Genomic DNA, 19,088 nt, shown 5'->3' with positions numbered 1-19,088 from the left:
AATGAATGGATGGCAGAATGGATGACAACAGATAAGGCTCACCCTACAGTCTGCACATACAACAATTATACAGCTCATGCTTCTATGACAATTCAAAATAATGAAATACATGGGGCCTGAGGCCAGCTCCCCCAATAGCACCTGGGAGGTGGAGGTCTGGGCAACTGCTGGCACATACCCCAAAGGGACAGCAGCCTGGGCCCAGGACAGCTGCCCCTTTTGCCCTCTGTTAAAGGACGGCCATGCTCAAAAGTTGAAAATACAGGTAACACAAGGTTTTGCATTGTTATTTCATGGCTGTTGGCAGAAAATGGACATATTTTGGATCTGTAGACACAATGCGCAACACAATTCAGAGCCATTCTAGGGCTCTAGTTTAATTTTTGCCTAAAAAGGAATGCTTGGCTTCATTGTTCCACTGTGAATTGGAAGGATTCACTATTATCTTTTTGAACTCGTATACTGCCCATTTGCTGAACCATTTCATGACCTAGAAGTTTATTAACAAAATATAAAATAATAAAAAAAGGATAATAGCCCCATGTCGAAAATCTTCAAGCAGGATTATGTTTGATGATTGTCACTAACCAGGAATGACAGGTCAGATCCGAGAAGTTTTTACAGACAGATAAAAGAAAAGTGCAACAAATATTAATCCTAAACGCCAAAGCAACAAATATTAATCCTAAACGCCAAAGTATATCATTAGCAAAATGACAAACGCCTTCCATACCATACATTACTCTACCCCTGCCTGTGAGATTTTTTTTAATTGATGCATGAGGTTGACAACAGAATTCCCCCAACAGAATTCAGCCATCGTCTAGAGAAGCATGCACCAGTGTAGAAGCAGAGGGCCACTGTGGAGAAGAGTGACCTAGAGGTGAAAAACAAACTTTTCCCCCCCAATCTTCTGGACAGATGGGCCATAAGAATGTGGGTCTTCTAAACTGGAAATTAAGGAATTGCTGAAAGGTTCCCCCAACTGTCAGGCCTGGGGGATAATGGGGAATCCTTTAATAGTCAAGTCATGTAGGTAAAATTCTTTGGAAATTAACCCTGTACCCCCAAAAAGATGACTCAACAAGAAACATACCACGGCAGACCTACAACTGTAGGTCACCCCACAAAGTAATATAAGAAAATGTAATTAAAGTGCCCACCTTTAGAATACTGTGGGAAACTACCATGTTTCATACTGAAAAACTATACATCAAATTATATGGAGAGCCAGTATAACATATGTATCCATATTACACGTCCGTGCCAATAAGCTTTAAAACTACTTTAGCCCTCGTCCATCTGTGATATTGTCATTAACACCACAAATTGCCATGGAAAATATGACCCGATGCCTGGATTTCGCAGAACTTGTACTGTCTAAGTACAGCACCGGTGTCAATATACGGTGGTAGTTTATGATAACGATGAAAACTAGTCCCTAATTGATACAGTCTGTTAGCATGCTGTGTGTTATTTAGAATGCTTCATTCCTGTAGTTAAAGTTTCTGGAGTCATGTTTCCAAAGCAAATAAATAAATGTATGAGAAAACTTTCTGTTGTGAGGCACAGAAAGGTAAAACAAGTTTTACCGATAAATGGGGGCAATCATGTTTTTTTTTTAAATGATCCCAACTCACAAACTGCCATCTTCCTGCATTACCTTTAAATGTGAAGGTTACATTGTACAGTGCTGTGAAAAAATATTTATCCTGTCCCAATTTCTTCTGTCTTGCATTTTTGTCACTCTTAAATATTTTAGTTCATCAAACTAATGTTAATGTTGAACTAAGCGAACCCAAATAAACACAAAATGTAGTTAAAATTATTTCATGTAAAGGAGGAAAAAAAGCTATCCAATCCTACCTGGCCCTATGTGAAAACCCAACGAACCAAATGTAATTGATAATTGGGTTCAATTTCACCAAACACACCCACGCATAATTACTGCCAGCCCTATTAAATCTAAACATGGATTAAATAGAACCTGTCTTGCAAAGTGTAGTATGCTAAAAGGTCTCAAAAGACAGTACATGATGCTGCGATCTAAAGAAATTCAAGATCAGATGAGAAGCAAAGTCATTAACATCTATGAGTCTGGAAAGGACTTCAAGGCCATTTCTAAGGCTCTAGGACACCAGTGAACCTTCCTAGGAGTGGCCAACCTACCAAAATTCCTCCAAGAGCATATCGACTACTCATCCAGGAGGTCACAAAAGAACCCAGACTAACATGTAAAGAATTGCAGGCCTCACTTGTCTGCAATGTTAAGATCAGTGTTCGCGATGCCACAATAAGAAAGATACAGTCCGGAAATTGCATCCAAGGCGAGAAACCACTGCTTACCAAAAAAGAATACAAAGGCTCATCTCACATTTGCCACGAAAACATCTTGATGATCCCAAAGAATAGAACTTTTTGGAAGACATTGGTACAATTAGATCTGGCAAAAAAATCTAACACAGCATTCCCCAATAAGAACATCCAACCAACAGCCAAACATGGTGGTAGCAGTGTGATGGCCTAGGGCTGCTTTGCTGGTTCAGGACCTGGGCAACTTGAACTACACTCTCTACCAGAAAATCCTGAAGGAAAATGTCCGGCCATCTGTTTGTGACCTAAAGTTCAAGGGCAGTTGGGTTATGAAAAACTCTCCAATGCCACTGAATTAAAATAATTCTGCCAAGAAGAGGGGGGTGCAAAGTTCTTCCACAGCAATGTAACAACTCCTTGCCAGTTATCACAAACGTTTGATTGCAGTTGTTGCTGCCAAGGATGGCACAACCAGTTATTAGGTTTAGGGGGCAATTACTTTTTCACATAGATGATATAGGTTTTGATCAACTCTTGACCTTCGATAAGTGAAATGATCATTTAAAAGCTCCATTTTGTGTCTACTCACCATTTTGTGTCTGGCAAAAATAAAAAATAAAAAATCGGGAAGGTGTAAATACTTCCTCACAGCACTATCAGTCAGTGAGGTGCTAGCTATACCTGGGTCTACTGACAGAAGAGGCTCAATCTGTTGGCATTCTCTGTAAAAACTGGTCTGTGTTTTTAAAATGGTCAAGGTGGTCAACCCTAATCATATAGTATCTCTGTATGCAATATGCTCCACAAATTCAATATTTACCAGGTTCTAAATAAAAAAATATATTACATTGTTTAATAAGATGAGTTACATAGCAGTAGATTATAACATATCAGTAGTATTTAACTGTACCATATTAGAACTCAAAACCCTTAAGAGCATAGAGAACATACCGCAAAGATGATTCTTGGTAACTTGTTTTAATCGACTGAAATTTGTTGCACTAATGCTTTTGACTGTTTAAATCCTTGATTGCAGAAGACATTCTCTAATGCAATGTAAGAAAGCAAAATTCCAAGAACACAATTATTTCCTATATAAAACACATAAAAAAAGCAAACAGAAGACGCTTTTGTTTAACAATGGAATATTGCCTCAAGGAAGTGCCTATTATATTTCTTTCCTCTGTCTGTCATAGAGAGAAGATGAGAGAAAATGCAATTAGAACAGTTAGTTTGTTGCTAGAATCATTGCGGATTTACCAAGTAGTACAATTACACCAATCAACATTGTAAGATCATGTAAATATTATTAACTATTAAAATCAAGCCCAGTAGAGAGAAATCCAGTATCAATATATCGTAGTTGATCTGCCTCTGGAGGAATACAAAATAAAATTATATTGAAAAGGATATGCCTATGAACAATTTTATTCTGAATTCATGAATTCTAATGTTTACAGTGCAGGTAGGGACATGCAGATATGGACACAACCCACTGCCCCCTTTTTTTGCATATACCTTTTACTTTTTTATATAGCGTAACATAGCACACGCTGTACTCTGGATGGTGCAAGGTTTATTTCGCATTTTGGCTCACCGTAAACAGAATGCAGCTGTGGCCACATTCTGTTCTCAGATTTACTTGAATGAAATGTTCTTGTCCTGCGATGAGGAGCTCAAACCAAACAAACATCTGTATGAAGGCAGGCTCCCCCAATTTAGTTCTGCCCTCAAAGTTATGTACAAACTAGCATATATGCTGATAACGACAACCAAGATGTCACTTTCTGGTTTCTTACCCAGTGCTATATGGTCTCCTGCATTTGCATGTTTCTGCATGTGTCGACATAAATGAAGTTGATCTCTTCCAATATTTTCTTTTAATAAATGTAACTAAATTGATATACAGGGCCAGTATTTTTAATCTCCAAGAAACATTGGCTCATACAGGTTACACTGAAGTGTGTACCTTATTCCTGCCTATTTCAGGGACGATGGAAATATTTCCAAACCAGTTCTAAAAAGTTTTAATTTTATTGTGATAAGGAAGCATGCCATTATATATACACCACTAAAGATAACCATATAAGAAAGTTCACTGCCAAATATCTATAGGCATCAACTAAGGAAGGAGTTTTGATATCAGTCACTGGAGAGGTTTTGCAAAGCCACGTTAAGAAACATCCTGGAAGGTCTAAATACATCTTTCCCTAGAGAAAATGGAAATAGTATAAATTATCTAGACTGTAGACATGTATATCTTTTGAATAATATGCTGTAAATGTATTATTGTTTTATATAGCATTATATATAGCATTCCTACTGGAAGTGCAAACTACCTGGTTGCCTGGTGATAAGGTCATGTTTACAAAACTCGCTTTTAATAACCTTCAAAGTCTCCTAGATTCTACATTCTGAGGCATGGCAGACATTAAATGTGTGCAGGCCAGTGATGTTTTGTAGTAAAACATGGGTATTTATGGTAAGATAGATCACATATATGACCGTCGATGGACAGTTGTATGAATTACCAGCCTATGTCTCTAGTTTGGCAATCCTTTAGATAAAAGCTTCAGTACCTATGTGGCAAACATTTTGTGCCTTTTCACCCAATTTATTATGATTACAGTTTTTGTCACACCACAGTCATACAGTACATAATTCTGCAAATAAACGTCACTCCAATAAAGCTCAATACAGTATGTGATCTACTAAGAAGCTCTTATCATCAAGAGGGGCAATTTAAGCTCTCCGTTATCCCAAAAGAGTTAATTTGAAGAAGACAGGAACCAAAAAGTGAAATTTTTTTATAGGGAAAACAAAAACTTATTCATTCTTTACTCATCCAGCTCTTTTCACAAATATTTCACAGCTAGGAGTCCAGCATTCAAAACAGATTCATTTTAATTCCATTGTCCTGAATCACATTAGAAAGTAAGCATTAGCTGCCAAAGTTCCAGGTTCTGCATCAAACTCACTCAAGATGTACGGCAGATATAAAATGAGAGTGATATACTGGTTAAACATGATATATAACAAATACAATGGCATGATATTGCTTTAAAGGAGAAGCACTCTGCTAGAGCCAGGGTTATCTCACGATTTATCTTAAATCGGGAACTCTTTAAGGCTTGTGTGAGGGCCTTCAAAAAAACTTTCATAAACGCATGATGTATTTTATAGTTCTATAAGGCTACTTTCCCTCAAATTTATTTAACCTCTGTTTTAACGTCTACTTTTTCTGTTAGTTGTACAATAATAAAAGTAAACTGGTTAAGAGCTGTATAGCAATTCAAGTCAATAAATAGCAATAGTCAATTTAAGATCAATAAGACAAGTGATTTATAGATTTGTAATCCATGGAATATAGAATAAAATCTAATATAGACCACAAAATAAACCAAGCAACACATTCCCCTTGAATGGCTGGAGGGTGTGCTGGCTTTATATTTTGGGGCACAGAACAGCACATAAAACAATGGAATAGATTGTGCAGACAATATGGCTGTAGCACGGCTCAAGAAAACACAGTTCAATTACTGGCACTATTCCAGTTGGGATGGATAACATCCAACTAAAGCTTTACGCAGCCCAATGATAATTTTCTCAAACACACAATAGATCAGCTGTTCAGTTGAATTTAAAGCTCAATGCAATTTATTAAAAAGTGCTTGGCATGGCTTTCCAGAATAATTGAGTCTAGTAACTTTGAATTAACTTCTTAAGAGGTACAGGAAGGGTAACGATCTTACATGGTTTATAAAAATCATATTATTTGATGCAACTGTCATATTTTCTATTAAGATATAATAGAAAGTAACAGCAGATAAGAACCATTCGGCCCATCCAGTCTGCCCAACAATACGTTTTCAATACAGAATTTTTTCAACTAATGTACGCAATTTCTGTTTGTTGCTGACCCGACGCGTTTCGCCCTACAGCTTCCTTAGCGGTATTACACTTTTTGTGATGGGTTTGCCATTCCTGGTTTTATACAGGGTAAAGATAAAGGTTGGGAATATCCCCTAAGAAACTTAGAACGGATGATCTGTGTAAAAAGATAGTCAAACGTTCTGAAAGTAAACGAAGTAATATTCAAATTGTAATGCTACTTGTGACCATTTTTCACCACCACAAGCCTCGGTTACGAGATGAGTGGGATCAGCTGTCACCATCCCCCAAACAAGCAGTAAGCAGTGCCTTAAATAGAGTAGTCTGATTGACAGCTCACCTTGCCAGGGGCCATAGTAATGCATAGGAAAGGCCGGCTGTCAATATCACAGACTAAAAAGAGACAGCAAATAACTCACTTTGACACTAAAGGTTGTTGCAGGGGATATACTTAAATCCTTAAGTGCCACTGAGGGCAGAAGCCATGAAATGCTTAGCGGGCCTTCAGGACATAAAAAAAATAAAAATAAATAACTGATTGCACACAAGTCTAACCCTTGGGAGTCAGGAGGAGCGGCTTTCAAGAGAATACTTCTCTATTACAAATCCACAGCTCAGGAAAACAGATAAGATTTTGCAGCATGCGGAGAAATGAACTGGAAATTACAATAAAAACCACAGTGAGCAAAAGCAGACAAAGTTACATTTTTAAATAAAATCTTAAATGCCCTTTTTTTTTTTAAATAAAAATGTTTGCACAGTTCAAAAAAATATGGAAAAAAATGAAAAAAAAACTACAAACTGCCCTTTTTGTTGGGTATGTTTTTGCTTTTATTTGATCTATGTTTAGTGATTTAAAATGGACAATTAGATATATATTTTAGAACTGCAGCCTATATGGCTGCTATAGTATATTTATATTCCGTGTCAGCACACACAAAAATGCTTGCTGTGTTATCTCAGTATAATATCCTTCAGATGTCCTCCTTTTACAAGATTAGATTAAAACCAACGTACAAACCTCAACGTGAGAGATTCAAATAATTTCATGAATTTCAATAATGCAATTCCAAAAGATTGGCCGGGTGTTTGTCACTTGTTTACAATATAAAAAACATACAATTTTACCACACCAACAGCGAACCTTGGATTTTTGTTTTCAGGTGTTTTCAAATGTTCAGTAGGATCAAAGAGGGTCGCTTTCTGGGACAGGAGAAGAGTGCAATTAAGAAGTAATTTGTAAATATAGGTTAGGAAATAGAAGAGCCTAAGGAAGCAATTAGGCAGGGAAAGTTGAAAACTAAACGCACCAGAGAATGTTTTAAAAACATTATTCAACCTTTAACCCTTCTGCAGCCAGAGGGAGTGTTCCAAAATGAATAAAATTAAACAAAAAAAAGTAAAAAACTGTATTCCTACCCGTGGGGCTCAATAATGGAAAGCCAGTAGGCTACATCGGTTATTACGTGAATGCTGACATTTAAAGCATCGAGTGATCTAAGGCTGAATAATTTCTATATGATGGGACATGTTAATAGCAGTTATGTATTCAAGGCCAAACTCTCTCCAAAACACAAATTGCTTGCATGTGTAAAAAAAAAAAAAAAAAAAAAAGTGGGCTGATGATCATCCTATGATTGTAATCTATAGAATGGGTGTGTCGTTTGACCCTTACGTTAAGCTGTATATTAGGATCATCTGGCAAAAACTGAAGTCCAAGTAGTATTAATCTAATACAATACTTTTCTCCTTATGGTATGCGCCGGATCAAAAATTTGGACGCCGAGGTGAAAAGAGGTGAATAGCGTGTTACAAAGTTAAAAGGTAAATGCTTTTGAAACCAAGCTTGAAGTGAGCTGCGTAGAATACCACATTCTTTCATTTACAAGGAATATCGCTTCTCAGTCCTTTGGCTAAGATCAAGCGAGTACTTGTGAGGGGAAAAAAGCTTGGACCTCTGGGCTTAAAGTCGAGTGGGTATTATGGAGTCTGAGGTATGTAAAGGAGCCCCCTTTGGTACGCCAGGGTGTTCGGCACATGTGTTGTAGTGTGCACCTAAATCACAAGCACCATTTTTGGGGGTTTTGTTGTACACATGTGGATTTGGATTTTAGTCATGAACATTTGTTTTCGACACAAGAATGCCATAGTGGAGCTGGGTCCCCGAAGACTGTTTTTGCTGGGAGGGAATGGACTTGAAGACTTCAATGGGCCCTATCTTTGGGGGGGGGGGGGCTCTCTTTGCTTTGACCATTGGAAATCTGGGCCCCCCTGCAGTACGCAAGGGTGGAGTGAAGACCGCACAATGAGGCGCCCAGCATTAAGTGATGCCAAGGTTGAAGCCAGGCAACGGCGTGGCAGGTCTCAGCAAGGTGAGAGGGAGTAGTAGTGTATTGTGTATGTATGTTGTAGTGCCAGAGTCAGTGTGTCAGTTGTCACTTAAACTTACATTTTTGGTAAACCAAGTTATCAGCTTATTATATTCATAATTTCACTAATTTATGAATTTTTTTTATGACATGAATAATCATATTTCTTACCATTTATATTATGTGCTTCATATATTTTTTAAGACGTCTATCTTTAGAACAAAACATATTTCTTAATTATGATATATACGTATGTATTATATTAAGACAACTTCTGATGGTGGAGCAACCCCCTAAGCAGAAGGGAGATATGAGTGAAATTTTAACTATATGAATAAAAACTGGCTCCTACATTTTTGGGCTAACTCCTAGATCCAAACAAAATTTGGAGACACCCCCCACCCCCCCCGAGTTATATATTCAAGCCCATACACTCTCCAAAGCACAAATTTACTTGCATGTGTTAAAGTGGGCTGATGATCACATTGTGATTGTGATCTATAGAATGGGTGTGCCGTTAAATTATGCTGTATAGTAGGATCATCTGGCAATAACTGAAGCCCATATAATATATTACTCTAATGCAATACATTTCTCCTTATGGTATGTGCCGGATCAACAATTTGCGCTGAGGTGACAAGAGGTAAGAGATAAATAGTGTGTTACAAAGCAGAACTGTAAAAGCCTTGGAAACAGAGCTTGTAGGGAATTGTGTAGCATACCACATTCTTTAACATACTAGAAAATTGGTGAGTGAAAAGCTCATCACCCTGCAGGACGAATATCGTTCATACAGAAGTGAATTTGCTAAACTGGAGTTTGTAGGAGTTTCAGGGACGATTCAATTCCTTTGTTTCTCTTTGCATTGTGGACGGCCTACACCAGTACGCTTTTCCAGCTAGAAAGATGAGCTAGCCCTCGAACATGCATAGTTATTTCATTTAGTTCACATCTGGGAAATAGGCTCACATTAACTATTTGATTTTTGTGGTTATTCTTGGAATAGAGTCTTATTACGGATGGCACTTCGTGATACATAGCCAAGCGGGGCATTTGGAAGGTTTAACTGCACCAGTTTAGGGAATGCTAGGTCTTATGCACAACCTATGTAGCCCCACATTATCTGTGTTGGGTCCCTGAATGTTTCACATTTCGGGAGCCAATTTATGTATAGCCAGGTCTACACAAGAGACATCCCAGGAAACCCTTACACGGCAAAGCAATCCACCTTTACCTAGCATAAACTAAATAATTTTGAGGCTTATACAAACAAGCCACAAGCCCTATATTTATGCAGAACTTACCTTCCATCTCAACTCATGGTTACAAAAATAATTCTCCATTAGATTGATGTCCGGAATAAGTACACAGACAGATGTACATAAGTATTTTAATTAGATTTAATAATACATTTAGCAAATTCATCATTTAGTAAAGTGGGAATGTGTCAAGGTAAGAAAACACATAAAAGAAATTACATTTTTTATTATAGAAATCTTATTTGCATCCCTTTAAAAATACTTTGCACATAAGACAACAGTGTTGGCTGAACATTATGTACATGAGTGGAAAACATTACAATTGAGGAGTAGTGCAGAGTCTATGAGATCATCTATAATTATTTTTACTTTACAAGCAGAAGGCTAGAACAATGCAAGACATGGAGCAATTCAACTTAAAGCACTTCTTGACAAAATGTTACAAGTATCACTGCAAATTTTCTGTTTTTCTGACCGGAAACAATGTACCAAACTCAGCGTAGCTTTAGACAAAGCCAAAATGATCCAAGTACGTATATGTCTACAAACTAACTACGGCGAACTGTACCCCAGCTAAGCAAACCAGATATGTTCACGCTTTGTTTCTGAAGCACTGGGCATAAAAACGTGGCCATGAACACCGAGAACGGTCCTAGGTCCCCATTGTCATCCACTTTCTTCTGTGACCATAAGGTAAAGCTGAAATGCTGTTCTATAATCACACAGTGACTGTTAAAATGAACTGGTTGAGTTGCTTGCTAGGGTAGGATTGTTCCCAGCAACCCAAGCAGAATGGTCCAGATTAGCCATCCCTGCAAGACAGCTTTGTAATGCTAGCAAGAGATTTCTTCCTGTCAGATGGATTCTGCTGGCAAGTGAGGCGTTACAATCCTTCAATTTATTTTACAACTCTCATATAAAATATGAAGTTAAATACGAAAACAAAGTGCCCAGAAAGATAGCTTGGAACAAACCTACAAGGTTATATGCAACGGTCCTATACAAGAGAGACACAAAAAAAAGGAACAGTCGTGAATAAAGCAAAATAAAGGTTTTATTGCAATGGCTACCATCATCTGTTTTTGAGTCCTGTTTGGTCAACAAGCTGGTTATCATAAACATGACAACTGACAAACACCGATTTCTATAGGTCTCTTGCACGGACACCTGAAGATATGCAGGTGTTTGCCCTTCCTTGCGTTCAATCTTTGCTCAGGTAGCACTGATCTTGCCTATAAATCACAAGAAAAGGCAGCCAGTATTAAGACAGATCTAACCTAAGAATTAGAACTAGAAGCATCTTCTTTGGAATCCTTGAATTAAATATATGTATACTTGAATGGATATGCGTGGGTTAAATATTTGCATGGGTTGCAGTTACTAAAATACCACTAGGGAAGCAGAAGACAGGATAAAGTTGCTTAAGGGTCCCCCGTGTTACACCGCAACCTGAACACTACTTTCAGAACCTCACTCTTTTTAAAGGCAAACATATCCTATGCACAGATCTTCCAGTCACTGAGAGCCATACTATATTTAACCATAACACCATTTAAGACACCACGTGCAGAGAGACCCCGAGAATCTCGGCATTTATTGTGATATTAACATTAAATCATTTTCATCAATAACGGACAGATGACATTCATATAATTACAACTGTGTGTTGGTCAGTCTCTACTTTTAGTGTCCTTTACACACTATTTACATTGCAATGTCTAGGTTAAGTCAGTAACGTCAACTTAAGCAAAAAAAAAAGAATATTTAATTTATTAAAAATGTTATAATTAGTTACTAATTTCTGTGTCGTCCTTGCTTTTTCTTCTCATTCTACCCTATTGGTTTGAACATATACACGGGGAGGAATATCTATGCAAACCCTGAAAAAGGACCCTTAGAACACCGCTCCGATTGACATACAGAAGGGAGGTCATCATTTTGTCATCCTATGATTTTCAAGGTTACTGAGCATTAAGACTTAAAGGACAGGGAAAGTTATAGACCATCTGAAATATAAGCACTTTCTTATAGGGTTTATGAAGACTAACTATATTTGTGTCTCATACGGCTTCCAATATGGCTAGTATCCTTTCAGGGTAAAAAAAAAAAAAAGTAAAAAAGGTTTTGCATTTGCTATTACAGAGAAAATCTAACGGCATTTGGATAAATCTCGTCCATTAAAGCAGTCCACACCCAACATAAAAGCCAAATTTGCTCTGCAAGAGAGATCCAACAAACTAAGAAGTCTTCGCTCCTGGGCTTCATCAGAAAGGCTCGGCTTGTCTCTACGAGGGTACATTAAGCATGGGGGCTGTATATAAATTGCCAAGGAAACCCAAGTAATTTCTTAAAGAATCAAATGAGTCTGAACTAGAATAACCAAGAACAGGATGAGTTTTAAAAACCGATATCGAAGAAAGAAAGAAAAAAAAAAAAAAAAAAAAAAAAAAAAAAAAAAGATACCACAACAATTTTCTCCAGCTATTTGGGTGTTCTACCTCCCTGCTGCGTAATATACCTTTAGGTTACCTGCACTTTTACATCAGGTCTCTGTAGTATATTTCCCATATGTAAGTAAATGTTTTCTTCACACTTAATTGGTAGCTTTGATGTGCAAAAAACATTTTAATGGTAAACCTACAGCAAACTTAATAATCCTAGGCTTTAAACAGTTTACTTTTACTTCATTAAGCAAAAAGGTGAAATCCGTAAATACATGTAACTGTGTCTAACATCTACTACGTACAAAATCCAATGATTGACACACCTAAGACAAAGTTATGGAGCTTTCAAGAAAAGTGCCTCATTTTGACAATTTAAAAGTTTTTGCTAGACTTGGGTGCCGGCAATTGTTTCGTCCAACATTTTCAATTTTCGGTTGCCACGGAAGCAAGAAATAAAAGGCGTAGAAGAAGTGGAATAGGGAATTTGAGAGCAATAGATGGAAGAAAGAGGGTCAAAATTAGCTTAGGTGTTATTAATTAAATAAATTATTTAAGAAAATAAAAACTTTAGAGAGTCTTAGACACTGTGAGAAATGGCAGGCTTGAGGCTCACCGAATCTCACCCTATAAAATGCTCAGATGCAGCACAGCATAAAGCAGACACAGTGAAGTGAACGGATCCCCTGCCTGCTCTGCTCTTATATAGGCTCTTCATTACTTTGACAGATGCAGCACACCTACTGGACAAGCCCTCAGCATGATGTGACAGGAGAAAGCTGATCGGACAAGATCAGCTCACTCAATGTCTCTCCTCTCAGTGCAGGTAAAATAGCGAGATTCTGCTCCTCTTAGAGTGGTTAAAATGGCGGCTGCAGCATCAGAAGGAATGAACCAAGATTTTCGGATTGCGCACATTCGTTATTCGTTTCTGTCACACAAAATTTGGCACAAAAACATTCGTACGAAAATTCATGGGCAAGTCTAGTTTTTACTCATATAAAATAAATCGTGTTTGCTTTACTGTCCTTACTTCAGTGATGTTAAGAGACACACTCCACATCAATAGATCACAGTAAAGCATTAATTGCACTTAAATGAGCCCAGACTAACACTCCATAACGGCAAACTATTAATTTGTGAAAATAATGTAGCCATAGAATTAGACAGAGTATGATAAAATCCTCGATAATGAATGGCAGCATTCATGGCAATTAAATATAATACGTCGTGGCTAATCTTGATTCATAAGGTTTTGCAATAATCATTGGCACATTGTGTAAACATATTTTTGTTAATGGTGCTGTACCAAGAATACTTTGCGTACAATGCAAAAACACTTTACCCCTGTCGTGTAGGAAATGATCACAATAAAGCTAATTCTCAGTCACCGAGATTGTAGTAGTGATATATTGGGAGATCCTATTTAAGGAAGTAAAAAGGTCAGCATGTAAAACCCCGTGGTGAATTTGTAATGGAGAAAAAAGCGACAACAGCTGGGAAACTGAAGCAACATAAACCACCTTTTCCGATAGGAAACTTCCTGCACAGCCCTTCTTTCAGTGATAATGTCACAGGAACTTAAGGTGCCCAAGTAATTTCCGTGAGTGAATATAAGCCCGAGAGGTCTCTGAAGTAGAGCACAGGTTATCCTGTCTTACAAAAAGGCTAAAAAAAAAAACTAAAAAACCTATATAGAGATAATCAATAGGAAGTAGAAAAAGCTATACCTATTGGTAAAAATACAGAGGACCGAGTGGATTAACCGTTAGATGTCAGCCCCACCTGCTGGTGTCACGGCTAGGACTTGCCCGGACCCATTCTAACGTACCGGGTTAGCAGTCAATTTATACGGTTGACTCAATACTCTTGTATAGAACACATCTGAAACCGTTTCCCACTTGCCTGTATATCCAGTTTCTCAGTTACTGTATTATGAGGTCTGCGTGCAGTTTCATATCAGCGTACAATTTATTTTCCCCAAGTGAATCACATGGTTCATATCTTAGCAAGGAACCGAATGACCCCGAGACTGTGGTATCTGATATTGTGGCCTGGCTCAACTCAGACTAACCTAGATATGACTGTGAAAACAAATAATGGTGCATGATCCCAACCAGTTTAAGCACCCCTTCCTCCCTCTGTTCCTTCAGAATATAGCAGCGAAGAGCATAATTGAGACAACATTATTGTGGTGCATCTATATTCTGGGCTTGGTGTTTCCAAAGCCAGCCCTCCACAATAAGATATTCCCTGATAACATAACCAAATAATGGCCACTACCCATCAGCGGGAAATATGATTAGTATTACCCAGTGCTTTGCAGGCTCCAAACTTTGTGGACAGACTTTAAATGTCAAAGTCCCACCACACATCACCTCCATCGGTCTGTGGTCATTTGCTGTACATTTTGTATATAATCATTGTACTTATCAGTTTAGACAGGGTTAAGTTACAGCCCTCACTGTGTATAAACGTGCACGTTTCAGTAAGATACCACATCCTAAACTTAATGAGTATTTGTAGGAAAATCACTGTTTTCACTGGATACCAGTAACAGCTGCTTGGAAATGAGCATAAGTGCTGGCAAGGGAGGCCGCTCGCAGAAGGAAACTCTTTTTAAAGAATAAAAAGTCTTTTCAGACACATACACACTGCCACCTTAACTTAAAAACACTGACCCTCACACTTAGTACAAACATGTGTTCATAAATGTCCTTTTCGGAATACATAAATGCGTTACTTGTTCGCATAAACCGAGTTTCTGTGGTTAACCAATATGTGATCCTGCTTTCTGTACAGACTGTCTTAACCCGTCAGGAGGACTATTAAGAAATAAATAAAAAGTGACTACACCCAATAAAATCATTACTATAATCAACAAATGCATTACCTAATCTGGAACCAAAGGGTTAAACCCATACAAGTATTGCAGTGCATCAAACAGAATAGACAGGTTTATTCTTGTTGAACAACTTCATCACAGCATGTAGGTATCTTGTCCGCATTACTGCCACCCTGACCACCTCACTCCTCTCTGGGAAACACGAACTTCGGTACTTAAAATGTTGTAAGATACAGTTTGTAATATAACGGAATTGGAATTAGCTGTGGTGGCATGCGAACTGATATTAGGATATTTATAGTCTTCTGATCCAAAAAATATCAAAACGTATTAGGTTAGTACATTGCATATGCCATCAGCTTTATCTGTGATATCAGTATAAACACTAACTCTTTGAAGTATAATGCAAGATTAAACGTTAATAAACAGGTATATTGAATAGCTACCGAGAATTTTAATGTGTTATTCTTAGCAAATTTATTGAAAATAAAGATTATAGCTAATGTATTGGTTATTATACCCAGCTTTAATATTTGATCTGATTACAGAATGCTATTAAGACTGATTTGCCTCCAAATAAATGTTAAAACATACAATATTTAACAACGCAGTAAGCGTATGGTTCTTTGCAGGGACACGCAAGTGAAATGTAAATGTTTAGGTGTCGGACAACATTTCCCCGCTTTCAAATCATGGACAGTGTGTGTAAACTGCTTTATGTAACGTGATTGATAGCACTATCAAAAACGAAAATCACTGCATGTAGTAAAATTAAATAAATAATAATAAAAAAAACACGATATATATATCAGTAACAAAGTGTCACATCTACAAGCGTGTCACTCAATATATGGATTCTAGGCTTAATAACTTTATATTCACTTAACTAAAACTTTGCTGTTATAATTTGATTATTATGCAAACAACGTAAAGTCTTACAACCGCAATACTGCTATTAGATTCAGTTTTAACGTGTCAATGCTACAGACTGGGAATATGATGGGCGATAACAGTCACAATCTGCATTCTTTAGAGACATTACCAAGTATCCACACTAATCACCAAACAACCCCAATTAACCTGTCTCTATTTTCTCATAGGGCTTAATACGTTTTGCAATTATATATATATATATATATATTTTTTTTTTTACACTACATATTTTTACACTAAAGAAAACCGCAGTTTGCGAGAGAGAACAGTTAACCACAATCAATAATGATAGTTATCAAAAATTAATGGCAATGAAGACATTCTTAAAGATAATGTCAATGACCAGGATGAACAGACGAGGACGCAGCGTGTTTATATATATTATATATACACATAACATATACCAGATGCAGCGGCTTTCAGAGACAACAAGCACACTTTTATTTGAAACAGGTGAGGCTACAGGTTGCGCACGCTCCCGGAAATCTGGATTTATCAAATCGTAAAGGTAGAAGAAAGATCTAATACCATGTTTCCCCATTACTTTATTACCCCTCACGGATGAAGCAGAACACATACAGCCTGTGTAACACAATATCCAGTTTATTGGAGAAATAACAAAAAAAGAAAAAGCATTCCCGGAGGAAATTATTAGCATTTTACGAGTGGGGGAATTTAAAAAAAAAAAATAAAAAAAAAAAAAAAATACCAACAGGTGTTCATCACCTCCACAGATTTTCTCAACACCTTCACGGCACGTAAAACGTGAATTGAATTTTAATAGTATAAGACGGCTTCCCTTCCTTTCAGAACTCAAGGTGTTAATCTGAACAGGAGGTCCGCTCACAACGTATCTAAATTATTTTGATTAAAAGCCGACAATTTCATTTACCTGAAGATGCTGGCCGCAGGAAGAGGAGGAGATATAACATCAGCAAGCACTGCGAGATCATGCTGTACAGGCTGATAGTGCTTTCAGAAACGTCCACAATCCTGTATCGTTTTCCTCCAATTTGTTGTTTCAGTATTATCTGTTTTTCCACCAAACCCTTCAGCTGCCTGGGAAGGAAAGAGAAGAAACTTCAGTCTCAAGCCGATGAAAACATCCTGCTGACACTTCCCACCCCCAATCCCTTGAAGGACGAAGCAGAATACAAGCAGTCAGCGTACGAGAGACTTACAGGAATACGGATTGCATACAAAAAAAAGCAAACACTGCAATACATACAAAACATTAGAGTTTTCCTTGTGGGCAACCGATACAATGTGTAATGTATCCCGACTGTGGAATATCTGAGGACTGTTACTCTTAGGTAAAAATTTCTTCCAGCTGCAAACTCGTTTTAAAATGCAAACTGTAGCCAGATGTTTGCACATGCCCCAGAGGGCAGTCAGATCTTCCCGAAATCTGGGGATCACCATTAAACGAATGGGATTTGTCCGCTGCAAACTTACCCAAAATTCTCAGGGAGACAGATACAAGCCTGCGCCCGCTGTCAGTTCCCAGTGGGCTGAAGTTCCATGCATCTCTGCCTGGGGGACACTTCAGGCTCCCGGAGAGGAAAAGAAGGGGCGGCAGCTTCGTTGTAAGAGGAGGAGTAGCCTGCGATCAGGCAGATCCCTGACTTTTTACTTACTTCTTCCGTTTGTTGGATGAATCCGTATCAACTGCGTCCTGAAGACTATGGGCGCCACCTACTGGATACAAATAAAGTGTGTGGCTTGTCATGCGTCGATTGAAACTAATGAGAAGAAAAAAAAAATGTCTATTAGCTCATAAGGTTATGCATTATTTTTCCTGCTCATTCCTCATTTAAGTGATAAATTACATGACGGTGCCATGAAATTTAGGTTAATGAAAAATGTAAAGATGTATAAACAGGGTTTAAAGTAATTACATGTAAAAGGAATTAAGTATTTGTAACAAGAAGTTGGTGGTCCATAAAAATTAAGTTTTATGCCTCACAGAGGTCACAAACCAGAAATGCAATTCTTACATAGAAACATAGAACTTGCCGGCGGACCGTTAGGCCCATGTAGTCTTCCCTGATGTAAAGACTCAAACCTTAATCAGCCCTTGATGTTGTTGTAGATTCAGGATAGCTTTATGCATATCCCTTCATGATTCAATTCCCGCACTGTATTAGCTTCTACAACGATGGGAGGCTGTCCTACTTATCTACCACCCTCTCAGGAAAGTAAAAAAACTTAACTTATGAGGATCATATAATGCAAGGATTTCTCGCCCCTTTTGAGATAAAAATTCCCACCTGTACTTTAAAATCCTTTAAGTATTTGTGTTTCTTTCACATCCATCTCTTCTTTCCTCCAAACTAATATATTTAATATACCTATATACCGTATTGGCCCGATTACAGGCTGCATCCCCCCCCCCTTAAAGTGGAGGTGCGGCCTATAATCAGGGTTTAGCGCAGGGATGCACAGTTCGTATCACCGAACTCCCGGCCGCCTTAGATCCTCCTCTCTGGCAGCCAGTGAACGTCTGCGCGATGCAGACAACCCCCGCTGCTGCCGGTGTGACATGACCTTTCCGATGCTCCGCCATAGAAGCCCCAGCGGAAGTGCCAGCCAGAAGCAGCAGACAGGGCCGGACTGGGACTGAAAAGCAGCCCTGGAAAAATTTGGAGACCAGCCCCATATAGTTTATCTCACGGTGAAGCTCTTATACCCACACGCACCCCTTATACACACCCGCGTCACACTATGTGCAATTCTTTTTATCTCATTATTTGTATTAAAATGCCAGAAAGCAAAAGTGTTAAAAGGCCCTAATAAATTAAATACATTACACATAATAGGATCAAAACATTTACTACTGCGAACATTGTTAGATGAAAGAGTTCCATTTTATTTAGTGGAACAAAACACTGATCACATTATTCTTCACGATATTCTGGTAAGAAACTTTTATTTCTTTATTAATTCATGTAGACTATTTTTTTCCATATTTAATAAAAGCTATGATTGAGACATATTTGGTTTTTATTTCCTTTCATTTGACAACCTACCCCCGAGT

The 19,088-nt window shown here is 37.9% G+C and overlaps 1 protein-coding gene across 1 annotated transcript in view; it reads right to left on the bottom strand.

The window, feature by feature from the left end:
* The window catches only part of LOC149279446 (transforming growth factor beta receptor type 3-like), a 100,817-nt gene extending 83,037 nt beyond the window's left edge, over positions 1-17,780 (bottom strand). Inside the window, exons 1-2 of the mRNA XM_089501217.1 lie at positions 17,689-17,780; positions 16,944-17,110 (exon numbers count right to left, since the gene is read on the bottom strand). Coding sequence (XP_089357343.1) covers positions 16,944-17,110; positions 17,689-17,780 — 259 coding nt within the window. The remainder of the gene's footprint in view (positions 1-16,943; positions 17,111-17,688) is intronic.
* Positions 17,781-19,088: the final 1,308 nt, after the last annotated feature.

This window comes from Sceloporus occidentalis, unplaced genomic scaffold, assembly GCF_023333645.1.
Source record: "Sceloporus occidentalis isolate IW3139 unplaced genomic scaffold, rSceOcc1.0.p SCAF_166, whole genome shotgun sequence".
Taxonomy (NCBI): Eukaryota; Metazoa; Chordata; class Lepidosauria; order Squamata; family Phrynosomatidae; genus Sceloporus; species Sceloporus occidentalis.
Note: the sequence above shows the minus strand (reverse complement) of the source record. Positions and strands in the feature narration are given on the sequence as shown.